Source organism: Biomphalaria glabrata, chromosome 18 (genome assembly GCF_947242115.1).
Source record: "Biomphalaria glabrata chromosome 18, xgBioGlab47.1, whole genome shotgun sequence".
NCBI lineage: Eukaryota > Metazoa > Mollusca > Gastropoda > Planorbidae > Biomphalaria > Biomphalaria glabrata.
In genome coordinates, this window is record NC_074728.1 from 17,871,117 (window position 1) to 17,886,476 (window position 15,360).

Sequence of the window (15,360 nt, forward strand, 5' to 3'; positions counted from 1 at the left end):
GGATATGGAGATATGCATAAATATAACAGACACAGTTAATAGTTTGAACAGGCAGGACTGTGTATAGTCCATGGTATCAATGGAAATGTGAAATGTGAGAGAGAGTCAAGGAAAGTTCCAGCCACAACCCTGACGGCCAAAACTTAAAATATAAGAGTTATTACAGTAAAATTATACTGCAGGGATATTTGAATCACCATTTGATAGTCAAAGTAAAATATGCATCAATTTTAAAATAGCAACTAGCAAATGTATGCAAGTATTCAATACATTAACATAAACTGTTTATCCTTTAGCAAAGTAAATATTGAACTATTAATTTTTGTTTTTTAAATTAATGCCTAATGAATGTTGAAATAATAAAGTATACTAAACAATCCAAATTTTATTTCGCATAATTTTGTAACAATTCCAATGAAGAGAAATACACAATTACCATCATAACACATAAATGACAAAATATAAACCAGTTTTTTTCCTTACAGTTGAAGGATCGAACCCATTAGCACAATACTCTAACCAAATTAGCTAATCGTCCATACCAAATTGGTCAAATTTGTATAGATCTAGATAAATAAACAACAACTAAATGAAAAGAAAAATAATGGCCGACAATATTCAAACTTTTTCCCACATAACAAAAAAATTAATTCAATTAGTGAAGTGATCTTTCTGAAAATTGTTTAAAATGTGTTGCCCTGCAGCAGTGCAAAATTTCAGCTCTATAGGATAAAAAAATTTTCCAAAACAACTGATTCAAATTTTTTGAGACTGTCAAAAGTGTGAATTAATAGTAGGCATTAAAGGAACTCATTTAGAGCTTGACTAAATCATTATGTCTAGAAATCCAACACTAAGTGTAAGGATTCAAGAGACTGTTGAAACTGCTTACCCCATCAATGACTATAGATTTCATGGTGTGCTCCAGCCTCTTCTTTAAACGGAAAGACTGAAGAATGTCAATGATCCCAAGGTAGATCAAGAGCCGCTCCCCCTTGGCGTTACGAGCTGGAATGCCACCAGGACTGAAAAAAAAAAAATTCACTAAAACTTAGACTAAAAACTATTGTATTATATAGAGTCTGTGGCAAAAGACTAAGTTGTTTTTTTTTCTTAGTATTTCCATTTCTTGGAAGAGTAGAAAAAAATATTTAAGTTCCTCAAATTAACAGTTTTGTACTTAGAAATTCAACCAAATAAAAGTGGAGACTATTGGGTGGAATAAAAACAAAAGTAGCATTAAATAACTAAGTCAAGAATCAACAAGTTCCAGTAGTGGACATTGTCTGACATGACAGAAAAAGTTATAAATAGCTAGCATTTTGGTGTAACCCACGTACAAACTAAAGTAAGGGTTGATAAGCTGTTTTTGAAAAGGTTTGGGCACTTTTTAGCACTACAGAAATCAAATGTTCTAAGCTCTTCTGTTTCTAGCACAAAATAATTTCACTATGGACTAAGCATTAGACTTTCTTTCTATTACTTACAAATTATTTAAAAAGTGAAAATAAAAATAACAACTAACTAGCGGTAAGAAAGAAGATTTGATCTAAAGGCATTGACATTCAATTAAATTATAGCTCAATTATTTTTTAATTAGTTGGCAAGAGAGCTCAAATTATTGTCCTTGACATTGCTGTTTTTTGTGCGAAAATCTCCAATAAATGAGTACTATTGATTAAATAGGGTGCCAGTCAAAAGTTGTCGTTCATTAATAGTTAAAAAGATTTAAAATGGATAAAAACTACTATTAGCTAAATGTCTTTAAAAAAATCAATGAGTGTAAAGCAACTGCATGTCTAGAAGTGTAATGAAGCAAATACGAGTCCGACTGATAAAATAATTTGTCAACCATTGCAATTTGGCATCTCTCAAGCATTAAATAAATCTATTTATTAAGATGTCTTTTATCATCTAATGTAGAGAGATAGATAGATACAGATATATAATAAATAAAGGTAAAAAGCTGACTAAGAAAAACTAATTAGAAACTAAAAACAAAATACTTATTTGGAATTTTTTTTTTCTTGAGCAAATTATAACATTTTTATATTTAAAAAAATACAAGCCTAAATTAAGAAAGATACCAAAATACGCTTTATTTATAATATCAGCAGTCAAGCCAAGAAAATGTTAACAGAGAAGTGTTTTCTTGGAGTGCAATACAGTTTCAAGCCTTTGAATAGAATACTTTAAACAGAAAAAAAATGTATCCCTTAAGGAATCTGTCATTTTATTCAAGAAAGAAAGAGAAAGGGGGAAGAATCTTATGATGTCTGCTTAACACTAAAATGAAAGAATTGGAAGATGTGGATGTGAATCTTATAATATATATATATGTCATTGAAGACAAAAATGTGAACTAGAGTGAAGAATTCTCATACTAGAATGATAATCAATGCCAGAGATGAAATACAGGGGCAGAGGTGCTTGAAATTATGCTGCTCTCATTGTGAATGTTTGTTCTTGAGAATGATTAAAAGAGTCTCAAAGCTCTAGTCATAAACTTCACAGTAGATAGCTTCATGTCAATATTAAACAATATTTAAAAAAAATAAATGGTGACAAAAACAAACCAGGCAGTCAATAAAACAGAAGTTCTATATTTGTAAAGATTGTTGCTTCTGTATGTGTTGATGTTAAACCACAAAAGAAAGGTCAATTTATGGCTACACAAAATGTGTATAAACAGAGTTTTTGCTTATAGAAAGAGATAAAATAGTTCACTTAACAAAACATGATTCTACCAATGTCTTGAATTAAGAAAACCTAGTATGACTTTAGTCATTTTAATGTGATTTGAAATACTGTAACATAAATGTACACACATTTTAAACTATTTTAAAAAAATTTTTGTTAGTCCAATACTTAGAGAAAAAAAGGTGCAAATTAACTCTCTTTAACAGCTACAAAAAAAAAAAAAAAAAGATTGCAGTGACTGACATGTATATGTTCAACTTGTGGCTGAAGCAGCTAATGGTATTTATTCTAGAGCATCATAGTTGTTCATTTCTATTTTTAGGAGTCATTATTGAATTTAATTGTATCAATAAGCAATGCAGAAATATTATATTGCACTATAAATCATAATATGCTTCTTGATCCATTTTGATATGCACACACTTTTTCTGTTTAGCTTGAAATTTGAAACAATATTTTCTTACTAAAACATACTTTCACTTACTGAATGAGATGTTTGTTTATTGTTATTAGATAAATACTTGACTCAGTTTTATCTATTAAAGAAACAAAAGACTATTATAATATTATATGTGACAGTAAAATAAGCCTTTTTTTTTAAGTCAAAAAGACAATTTAGACTGCTTTAAGATCTACGTGTCATCAGTATGTGTAATAGAAATTCATTTGCAAGGTAGCAGAAATTAGCAGAAATAAGTTTTAGCAGCAAACTGAATGCTTAAAAAACAAAGCTTTTAGCTAACATCTGAACTCATGTGTTCAGGCACTTATATCTTAGACACATTTCAATTATTAAAAGATTGGTTTTAAAAACAAGAAAGAGAGAGAAAAATAAATAGATAGATAATGTTTGATATCTGCAAATTTAAAAGCTCATAAAGTAATGTTTCCTAAGATAATTAATCTAAAAGGAAAATAAAATTTAAAAAAGAAAAAAAATCAAATCAGTTAAGTTTATAGATGCTACTCATGTTATGTTAGATATAGCTGATATTTTATTAAATGTAGTAATTGCATAGAAGTAAATGAAATATACTTTAGTATATTTGTGTGTTAAAAATGAAAATCTTGGTTGACTGAACCACAGTGCATGCATACCAATCTGAAACATGAGAATTGCTCAGCCAATGGGGTGTTTGTATATCTGACCTGGAAATAATAGCCAATCAGTGAGCTGCTTTAAGCTTAACTAAAAACAGAAATACAAGTTAGAGATCAATCCCCCTACTGAGTTTATTCCCTATATGGGCTGCTAAGAAAGGAAGAGGGAAAACAGTGAGACATGCAGATACAAAGAAATAATTAGAGAAGAAAGCTTCAGCTAATAGACCACATTTGGCTCTATTGAAGGTGCACTACTGCACTAAATGAGATGAATAATTAATCAACAGTAAATTACGACTCATGCCTTCAGTGAATAAAAATTTGAATTAATATGACAAAATAAGCAAACACACAAAACAACAAGAAATATATTAAAAATTATTAAATATTTATATATAAAAGTTGTATGACTTAAATTTGAACTTGAGGAACAAAGCCTCCTCAAGCCAATAAACTAATCACTGTGCTAGCAAAGTGCTTATGAAAATAGAAGGTTTAGTTTTAGTTTCAAACGACCTAATTCTCTACACAAAGCATAACAGGGAGACTATTTCAACTTATACCCCCACATCAGTCAAGTACAATTTCTTTACCATGTTCGATACCAAACAAAATAGTTAATTACCAATAGTCAATTAACTTATTTATACATTTTTTTTAAATTGATTCTTGTTTTCTACAAGAAATAATTGTGCAGTATTTCAGCTTAACCTAAGATTGGGTGTGGGAAGCTGTGTCAAAACAATGTAGGTAGGTTTACAAAGAAGCACAAAAGAAAGAATACCAAAATATATAAGGTAATTACTTAGTTGAAAGTCTGCTTACAAAATAGTTTTTTTTTTGGCTACTACTGGTCATTTCATCCCCAATTAAATATTTTTATTTTTTCATTGTATAATTGTGATGTTAAGGCTTTGACTTTAGGCCCTCATTTCATCAATATAGAAATAGGATTATGTAGAATGCTATTTGACATTTTTTGACATGTTACTCATGCGTTTATAGTGTTTCCTCTTCCACTTTGTATTCTTATAATATATTGTAAATCTGTAATATATTGTAAAGCTATAGCCCTTCTATTGGATGTGGGGGTTGTAATATTATAATATTATCTTGCGCATGACGTAATGACCAAAGGCCAAGGTTTGGTGGAAGTAGTAAAAATCATTTGAGAGAAGTGCGATTAGAATAATTATGACAATGCTGCTGATAACTTATCATCAAAGGCCAAGGTGTGGTGGAAGTACGACCATGTTTCACTTTATTGTAATTTTCAATCGCTCTTTCTTGAAATTGGGTGTGTCATTCTTAGCCTTGAAATAAGGTTTTATTTTTTTTTTCTAATAAAGGCTGACTTCACCCATATCAGGATAATACTTTTTTTTTACATTACCTCTATATTTATACATGTTAAGTTTTTATAGTTTATTTAATTGTAATTTTATTCTTATCTAATGTGTTACACTTTCTGTCATTTAAAAAAAAAAAAGAATATATTAAATATTGCTCATTTCATGATTTTTACTATTACTATTTGTTAGATAAAATGACCAGGGGATCAAATGACCAAGGGAGGAAATGACCAGGGGATGAAATAACCAGAGGATGAAATGACCAGGGGATGAAATGACCAGGGATGAAATGACTGGGGATGAAGTGACCGGGAATGAAATGACCGGGAATCTATTACTGTGTTCCAATTCTTTTTTCAACAGCTTACAATAGTGATTTACCCAATTAAAAAAACAAACTAAATAAGGACAGAACATAACAATGTTTAAGATTTACAACCCAAGTTAACACACTGAAGTGGGGGGACACATTTCTATTGAGAGACTCTCTAGCTCTTAATACTAAAAATAGAAAACCCACAGACACCTAGGAAAATCAGGTAATTAAAAACAAGAAAGTTTTATTTTATTTGCTTTGTCTTGCAAACACTAATTATAATTATTGGACGGTGAAAAGCAATGTTATTAATATTTAACCATGCTATTAGAATTAGTACAAACTCATACAAAATATATTGTTACGAATCTCGCTATCCAAGCTCTCCTCAAACTGCACCACACGACACAACGAACTTACTCACAACTCAGGGCTCCAAAGTAACAGTAGCAATTTAATTTCAAATACAATACAACACTATACAGTTGGCAACAATATTACACAAACTGTCCAAAAACCTAGCCTTGCTCCGCCTGACTTCACACACTGTATTATTTCTAACTTCGCCTCGTACTGGTCACATTGGGAGGTAACGTGAAGTCCAGTCTTTCTGACACACTCGCTCTTATATACTGTCTCTACAGGCCTTCTAGAATCGGATGGAACGTTCTTGACCACTCAGAATGATCACAATCGCCGTGACTTGCGTGCGTAATATTTACACACAGGTCGTTGCCGAACTGGCATGTACTGTCACTGGTCACAGTTGACCGCTCGTCCTGCGCTGGACTGGGCGATTTGCGTTGGCTGACTACACACACACCACTACCCCCATCTGTGCCACCACCAGGTTTATAACAATATATATATATATAGTCCATTCAACATAACATGGATTTATCATCATAATAGACTATTTCTTAACTCAAAAATGAAATCATTCAAACTTTATGTACTGACAACCATGTATTTATTATTAAACGTCTTTGCTGCTTTTTTTTTTTACTAAGATTGTTCACAAAAGCCACTAATGTCAGGGAAACCACTAACATATCAGGGGAAAAAAAAGGTGGAAAAATCAGGAAATGAAATATTGTGCACACACAAAATAATACTTACGGCACATCAGTGTCCTCATCTATCTCCTCATTCAAATCAGTCACGCCCTGGATGGACTCCATAGGCGTTGAATACTGGCCGATTCTTGTTTTGAAAGATTTTCCTCTGTGTAGTGAGTTGCGGGTGTCTGTCCTGTCAGACCTGGACTGTGATGACCCATAATTCTCAGACTGTTCCTTGTCTTGTTGTAACTGTATTTGCTGCTGTTGCTGTCAGATAAAGAAAACAAACAACCTTTGACCCTTTTGAACGTTGCTATTGATTAAAAATGAATTTATTACTGGCTTATTCATTAACTTAATCTATATTATATACAAAATAATTAAAAATGTACTTGAAAAGGTTCAACTAAAATGAAGCTTTAAACTTAAAAAAATGAATGCATCCCTAATCAGATGAAAACTTTTTTAATCAGCTTACATTTAATCATACTGTATCAAATCTAAGCTGCACCATGTTTTAACTTTTTTTTTTCTTGCTCATGTCAGCACAAACATATTTCTTTTTCATCCACATGCTACCTTTCCTCCCCAACACAAAATATGTGTACTTCATCAATAGTGAGAAGAGTTTTATTGGCATCAAGGAGGAGGAGGAAGAAAGTTTCCTACACAAGGGACAAGAGATAGTACAGTCCAAAACACAAAGTTATAGAAGATATTAAGATTTCAAAATCCACTCCCTCTGATGATAAAGATATGGCATTTAGCTATGTCTGACTGCATTAAAATGCCTACCCATGTTCACTTTCTTTTCAATTTAATAATTTTGCAAATTTTATTTCAAAACTTGTTTCTTTTTCTTTTCCAACCTTTTCTGGTTCAATTTAAACAAAAGTCAAACAGAAAAAATATGATATGAAATATGATGTGTTCAAGTTAGCAGCTGTGGAGCATCAATCAATTTACAAGTAAAGCCAGAGCTTAGATTCAATAGAATTTAGGTAGAAAACCAATACCAGATATTTAACACAAAGGGAACATGCATTTTTTGTTTTAACTAAACCTAACAAAATATTTTGTATTAAAAAATTCCCTTTTTTTTTCTAAAAAAAATGCAAACAAACAAAAACATTATTTTTTGCATCTGTTAGGCTAAATCAAACAAAAACGTTTATGTTTTTCTATTCTGTATTTTTTCTGTCATAGCTATCTTAAATTCACTTGCCTAATATTTAAGTACCCGTATGTCATTACTTGAAATTGAAGTTTTAAAAAATCACATTCAATAAAAACATTAAAAAATGATAGTTCAGCATTAAAATTTTTTTTATAAAAAGACATATAGAAAATGCTATTTACAAACAAACAAACAAATTACTGTAACATGTAGAGAGTATACAGAAAAAGGAAAAGTATTTTCCACTATTGTAAATTATTCAATGAAAGGAAACAAAATAAGAACAGAATAAAAACAGCTGCGAGTAAAGAATAGGACTCACTAAATCAAAATCATATGAATTCCCTTAAAATAAACTGCCTATACACAGCTGCCTTCTAGGAGTCTATAGTTTAATTTGAAATATAAGAATAATCTTAAATAATGTTGCTATGAAAGAAAAGTGTTTGGTCCAAAGAGTATTTCATTTGGACTTTGGATTGATTGCTCAGTGTTTTTTGTTCTGTAGAAGACTAAGATAATTATGCAAGATTTTAAGAGTTAATTCAGTGTTGACAACTGTTGTCTCAACAAAAATGTAGTTTGGCATCCTTGTTTACCTTAAACAACAGAAACATGAGACTCCTTGACTCAAAGATAACTCTGACCAAATATCTTTGAATAAGTTCAGTTTAGAATAGAACTTATTACTTTTGTAGAGCATGTGCTCCTGCAGTTTGCTCAGTGCACTAGTGTCCAACCTTTTTTGTGGACAAGAGGGGGGGGAGGGAGTAGGTGCCTGGGAAGATGTTTCCAACTCATCTTCCAGTCTATATTGATTTGTGTACTAAATTAGATAGCCAAGTAGTATATGCCTCTAAGCCAAATATCTGGTTAAGTTTTCTGATAAAATAATCTACAGTTCATTTTAATTACCTCTAGTGGTCATCCTTACTTTACTTTACAAAAAGAATGTCAACACGTAAAAAATGAAAAAAACAAAGCTTATTAAGTGAAATCACATCAATTATTTTGAATGAATATTTTAACTTTGAATAAATCAGGCTAAACTTTGAATAAATCAGGCTAACAATAATAAATTTGTATGATTGGAAATATTTTTTTCAATTTTTTTTTTTGTTGAGCACAACTTTCCTGCTTATAGCCTGCTTACAGTGTGCACTATGGTCAAATCAACTTTGTGGACCTGGTGGGGTTGGCGGCATCTTGGAGAAGGTTTCCGTATGGCTTTTTCAAAAGCTATTTAAAAAAAAAGCTTTTTCGAGTCTGAATTCGAACTTGAAGTCTCAAGTCTCCACCATGAAAGGCAGACGTGTTAGCCACCGAGCTTTTTAAAATTTTATAGTTACCTATTTTTGGTTAAAAATATTTAGCGCATGACATAATTCTCTACACAAGGCTTACCTCCCCTTGACTTAGTACATCTATACTATAAAGTAGAAAGTAAGGCGTATGTATGTATGTTATGAATAGAAATCAAAACCGTTTGACCAATCTTGATAAAACTTGGCATAAATGTTCCTTGGGTACTAACTTAGACCGTAGTGTATGTATTGTAGCCGTAAAACAAACTTAAGTCCCTCAAAAAAAAAAAGTTGACCAACTCTATGAAAGCATTATAACTTCATCGATCTAGGGCATTCTAAGCCATATTTACATGAGAAAAGATTGAAAGGATCTAGATCTAATTTTAAGAACTATACTTTGCGCAGATAGTTTTTTACTTTGACACATGAAAATACAAAAGATAGTCTGTTGATTCATTACCTAATAAAATTAACCTTCAATTTTGTGTTTCAAAAGCATTTTTACATAAATTCGTTCCATATATCTGCGAATTCAGATATCCTGACTTACTTTATAATCCCATTCATTTAACAAATCGGTTAAACCCATTTTAATTGTACTTTATATCCATCTATCGCTTCTTTTGTTTTTAATAGATATGAATGTATCTGCTTCGGGTAAACCCATTTTCACAAAACTACTTTTATTTTTGTAGCGAAAGAGAAAAACTTGAAAGGATCATTAGCTAAGTTTAACATACATCTAAATCCAATCCACTAGATTAGTAAACACAAACTAAGGCCCACAGGCCACGGGTAATGTCCGGCTAGTTTTCTATATAAAGCAAAATAAATTAATTACTACAACTAAGTCATTAATTTTGTATTGATTCATGTGTTGTCATTGACAATGAATAATTGTGCAGTTTTAATGTGGTTCAAGAATGGGAAATATAATCAAAAATAAGTTTTGTTAAAAAAAATAAAAAATGAAGGTTTTAACAAATTTTAACTATAAAGGTCAGTATCTCAAAACAGAATTAAGCAGTAGGCTACTATTTACAGACTAAGGAGAATCTTGACCTCAAAGGAGAAGACTTGTGATATAAAAAAGGGATTTTTTAAAAAGTCATTAAGTGCACACACTGTGGCCATTGTCTATAATTTCATGATTTTTTTTTTCTGCAGGAGTTATAAAACAATTGAAAGTCAACTTAAAAAAAAAAAAATAAATAACAATCTTAAATTGGCTGTCAATGAATACAAGGGGGATAAGCAAAAAAAAAAAAAGTTTCTCTTGTTATAATATAATTTTCAAACATAGGATCCAAATAAATTTTAAAAAAAGGGTAACACTGAACACACATAACTGCTTTAAGGCAGCAGCAAACTGAAAATGTCAAAGAATGGAACACAAAGAAGGAGCACAAGAGAGACTACCACTGTCGACTGAGACTGCCTGTTCCAGAAATGTCGAGTGATGAAAGTGTTGCAGTATTGTTGGGACTGGAATTCCTGGATTTGTTTCTGCAAAGAGCATCCAACAAAGAACTTATTTACACAATGCACACTGAACGTTTAACACTCTAACTGCAGAGACGATGGAAAGAAAGTGTCTACAATTTCAAAATGAAATCTTTGACAACTAAATCCAGGCTGCACTTGAGCTGCAAAGACCAAAGCCTGGCCAAGTGCTACACTGGTGGACAAGTGCATGGGTACAACACTGGAAGGAGACAAGGAGCTTTTAAAACCTAGACCTTTGTTGTAGATGAAATATGCGACTCTAAATTTTTACTGCAAATACTGATTATATCAGCCAAAAGGTGCAGCAAAGATTACAATTACTGAGAAAACTGTCCTCATTTAATGTTAGCGAAAAGGCCTTGGCTATTTTTATCACATTCACATCTGCAATAATTTAAGTTTCAATATCACTGCCTGGTATGGCAATCTGAGTATTAAAAATACAAATAAACTTCATAAAATCCTAAACGCTGCTGGTAAAGACTTTGGCAAAAAACAAACCTCATTTTGGCAGCTGTTTGAGACAAACATCTATAAAAAAGCTAAAAAGGTTCTAGAACTAAAAAAATCACCCTTTGGGTCAGGATTTTGTGATTTTACTAAAGAGTTACAAGACACCAATAGCAAAGACAAACAGACACAAACACTCTTTTGTTCCCCTGGCAATCAAATCATTAAATAGAAACAATCTGATATAAACTTTTCACATGTAAATTATGAGAGATTTGGGTGAATGTACATTTTGTTTTTTCATAGTTAAAATGTTTTGTCTGGTGTAATGCACAAATTTTCTTACGGACAATAAAGATTATTATTAATTCATCTAGAAGAATGGCCAGTAAGTGCCCAGTAAGTCTTAAGTCTTGTGACACTACAAACCAACCAATTTTTAATGCAAAATTAAACAAGTATTAGCTAGAGTTATACTTGATGAGTCATTGTATTGAAATGCAATTAATTTTTATTTATATTTTTCTCAAAGCAGAATATTTTTTTGATAATCAAACTTTTATAAATATTTTGTTATTGCCCTGATTAAATAGTTACAGTTTAGTTGGTGTGTTTTAAGCAACACAAATCTACAGACTAGCAATAAATCTTATGTACAAAACTGCCACAACAGCAAAATGTAGCTAGGGACTTACCTTCTCTTTGTTAGCCAAGTCTAGATTGTATATTCCTACAAGTAAACTATAGTCCATGATCTTAAAACTTTCTAAAACCTGAAACATGAACAGAAAGCCTTAATTTAATACAATAACAATAATCTAATAATTTTTTACAGGGGTAGTAATGACATTAGTATCATGACATTCAATAGTGGATTTGGTTAACACATGACATCCAAAGACTGTATGAATAAAAGTTGATTAATTTGAGCTGATGAGCCTCAAAATTTGTAAATCTTCTGCTGTTCCCAACAGCTTAAAAATTACTTTTCCAAATTAAGTTAATACATTAATAATTGTTTTAGCCCTTAGCAATTGGTTTGAGGGAAGAAGCAATAGTTGCTTCAAAGAAGAGGCTTTGGAATAAATCTATTATAGGATAAATAAAAAAAAGTTCTTTCAACCATTTTATCCCTGGCAGCAAATGAATTAAAGTATATAATCAAATCATCTTCTATCTAGAAAAAAAAATTGTTTTCAAACCCGGGTTTTTCAATTTAGGATTTTTAAGACTCCCCAACTCAAATGGGTACCTGACATTAGTAGCGGAAAGTTAAGGCAGTTGATAATTGTGCTAGCCACATGACACCCTCATTAACTTTCAGCCATAGATACAGATGATCTTTACAGATGATACGGTCATAAGGTCTAGAAAGGGTGCTTACTTATTTGTGTTGTAAGAAACAAAGACCTATATACCTGACATCACATTGCTCCCAAAGAAGAGCACCTACCCTACAGTCCCTCTGTAATGTCTTGATCAATGCGTCATATGTGTCTTTCTCAAGCTGTAGACCTTCCGGGTGGTTGTCCATGAAGTCCAGGTCCTTGAGTGTTGGGGAACTTTTAGACCGTTCATGCTTGGAGGCTTTCCTCTTGTACGTGCTCCCTTTCATGTCATACTTCTCATGGAGCTTGACCGTGGATGGAAGCAAGTTGTTCATCACAGTGAAACGAATATTTTTACCTGAACACTGAAAGAGACAATGATACACAATAAATACAAATAAATTTTAGCTTTTAGATAGCGCTAGTTTCATGCTTGTAGTATGCTCAGAGCGCAATCTCATTTGTGCACCAGTGCTGTGTGTGTGTGGGGGGTATCTGGGAGAAGGTTTTCCATAATGTCTTCAGGCGCTCAGTAAACAAAACTCTGCTCAAGTCGAGTGTTGAACCTTGATCCCCCTTCATCCTTCATAGGTAGCCAAGCCAATCCAAGCTCAAGTGTACTTAGCCTTTCGACCACGCATTCCACATGATGGGAACTACTCAATAACTGTTTCCGATATCTTACACCAATCAAACTGATTAAGTAGCTTGATTGCATGAAGAAGCCTGGTCCATTGAAAACTTTCAATAGCTTCTGCCTGTCCTAACTGTATAATTGGCACGTGTTTCTAAATAGTGCAGAATGTCTTATGCATCCAATTACAAATGTCAATACAAGATTTAAATTGTAGCCAGTCATTGATTTTCCAGACTAATATCATTTGAGGCTCAAGAAATGCCACATCCCTGAAGACAGGCGCAGAAGACGGAAAAAAAAACTTAAATAGAACACCAGCAGGCAACGGCTTTGTCTGAACGAAATGTGAGAAAATATGCAGGTTGCACCTGGGTTTGCATAGTCATGTGAAAAACTGCACTCATCCTTAATCTTGGGAAATGAAGACATTGCCATTATAAGCTTGGAAAGATGTTTTTGCCCTAACTTGTGAAAAAAGAAATACTTGTCTTTCTAGATGCTGCAATGCAGGGGTGGTCAAATTACGGCCGCGGACCACACGCGGCCCGCTGTGTGCCCACATATATACATATAAAAATGCTAATATATTAAAACTAATTCTAAATACATTTTAATTATTGAAATTCTCTTATTATAAAAAGTTTCAAGGAAAAGGAAATTGCTTTTATTAGTTGTACTTCAATACACTCACTCTAAAACACAATCTCAGGCCAGTATTTATTCAATGCTATAAAGAACTGTGTTGAGTTTTGAATAAGATTCGAATTACATAGCAAGTGTAACAACTGATGGGGCTCGATCTTTGACTAATAAAAACAGTTTTAAAGTCAGTACTTCTGCGGTAGCTTAATGGGTGCCAGAAGTTTTATTTCCACACTTAAAAAAAACTTTGCTGCTAAGCTTTAACATTTTTGGGTACAAATACATAGCTGAACAAGCATTTTTTTAAAATAAACAAGCTGAAGCACAATATTTTTAGTATAACCAAGCCATAATGGTAACCAAGCCATAATGATAACCCATCTATAATGGTTCAGAGAAAATTTATACTAATTTATTTCATGAGAAAGTAAAGAAGTATAAAAATACTAGGAAAAAGGGGGGGGGGGGGGGGGCAAAAATAAAAAAATTTAAAGTATGAAATTTTTAAAAATATGATCGATCAGAATATACATTTCACATTAACAGATGTTGGGTAAATAGGAACAGATTGCTCTAAGTCTACTAAGTGATAAGTCTACTTAGCATACAAATGATACAATGCGAAATGTTAGTTACCTGGTAACAATAAAGACCATAAAACTTAGGCAGTAAAGTTCTTTTGTTTTGACTGATATTCTGTTGAAAACAAGTTAAATATACATTAATTTAAATAACAAATTACTTTGATGTACACATGAATTTTATATTTTCAAATATCATTCACACATAAATGCACAATAATTCTAACTTCCACAGGACTGAATCAACAATGCTAACTTGCTTACTATGACAAAATAGAAAGCTAAAGTCTGTCAACGTATTGTCCAGAGCTACTAGATAAATTTGATTACTGCGTTTAAAATGGCTAAGAAGACCCACGGTGCAATGTTAACAACTCAACAACCAGATGCTTTAACTCAATGGCTGCGGGGTGTCTTTCCCAGAGATGGTCTGACTACCCTAAAAGCACGGAACGTCCCTGGAAAAGACGCTTGTACCCTACCTTAGTTTCATTGCATTTTTTAAACTAAATTTTTAACTAACTATAAAAGAGTTCTTCATCCTATGTTTACATAGCAATAACAAGCTTTTGGTCTTATTTAGACATTTATTTGAATTTTTATTTTACGATTGTTGATCTCTAAAAAAATTTTGCAATGGCTACAGTAGTCCAAGACACATCCACAATGTTTACTTTATAATTATTCTATAATTTATCACAAATAAATAGTGATTTGGATCGAGATTAGATCCAGTAGGTTTAGATTTAGTGTAGCCTCGGATGAATTAGATTTGTATTTATATATAGACCTAGTATTTAGATCTAGAACTAGTATTGTCATAATCATAAGGACAGCTATAAAGTGTAGATCGAGATTGACTAGACCTAAGCTATTGTCTCTAGATATAGATAAATCTCTAGCTCTAAGCCTAGAACAAATAAAAAGAGCAGAAATAGTAGATCTTCATCCAATAATCATCCACAATGGGCATTTTTTGCCCATTTTAGATTGTTTTTTTAAGTATTGTTTATCTGCAAAAATCAACATCATGGCTAAGCTAGTCCAAGACACACCCACAATAAACTAGAGAAGAAACTTTGTAATATTTCTATAGTAGTGACATAAGTGACAATGAAGATTTAAATTATTTTAGATAGATCCAGTAGGTAAGTCTAGATTTAGCAAAGGATGAAGCAGATGTTGATATTATTTGTATT

General features: G+C 32.0%; 1 protein-coding gene across 14 annotated transcripts in view; it reads right to left on the reverse strand.

The window, feature by feature from the left end:
• LOC106061274 (phosphatidylinositol 4-phosphate 5-kinase type-1 alpha-like) overlaps positions 1–15,360 on the reverse strand; it is a 90,133-nt gene that overhangs the window by 23,006 nt on the left and 51,767 nt on the right. For 12 of the 14 annotated variants that reach the window (XM_056017545.1, XM_056017557.1, XM_056017552.1 and 9 more), the window contains exons 7-13: positions 14,217–14,276; positions 12,427–12,666; positions 11,669–11,746; positions 10,437–10,523; positions 6,592–6,800; positions 3,799–3,849; positions 893–1,025 (exon numbers count right to left, since the gene is read on the reverse strand). In XM_056017545.1, the coding sequence (XP_055873520.1) occupies positions 893–1,025; positions 3,799–3,849; positions 6,592–6,800; positions 10,437–10,523; positions 11,669–11,746; positions 12,427–12,666; positions 14,217–14,276 (858 nt within the window). The remainder of the gene's footprint in view (positions 1–892; positions 1,026–3,798; positions 3,850–6,591; positions 6,801–10,436; positions 10,524–11,668; positions 11,747–12,426; positions 12,667–14,216; positions 14,277–15,360) is intronic. The other 2 variants (XM_056017551.1, XM_056017555.1) reach the window with 2 other exon arrangements.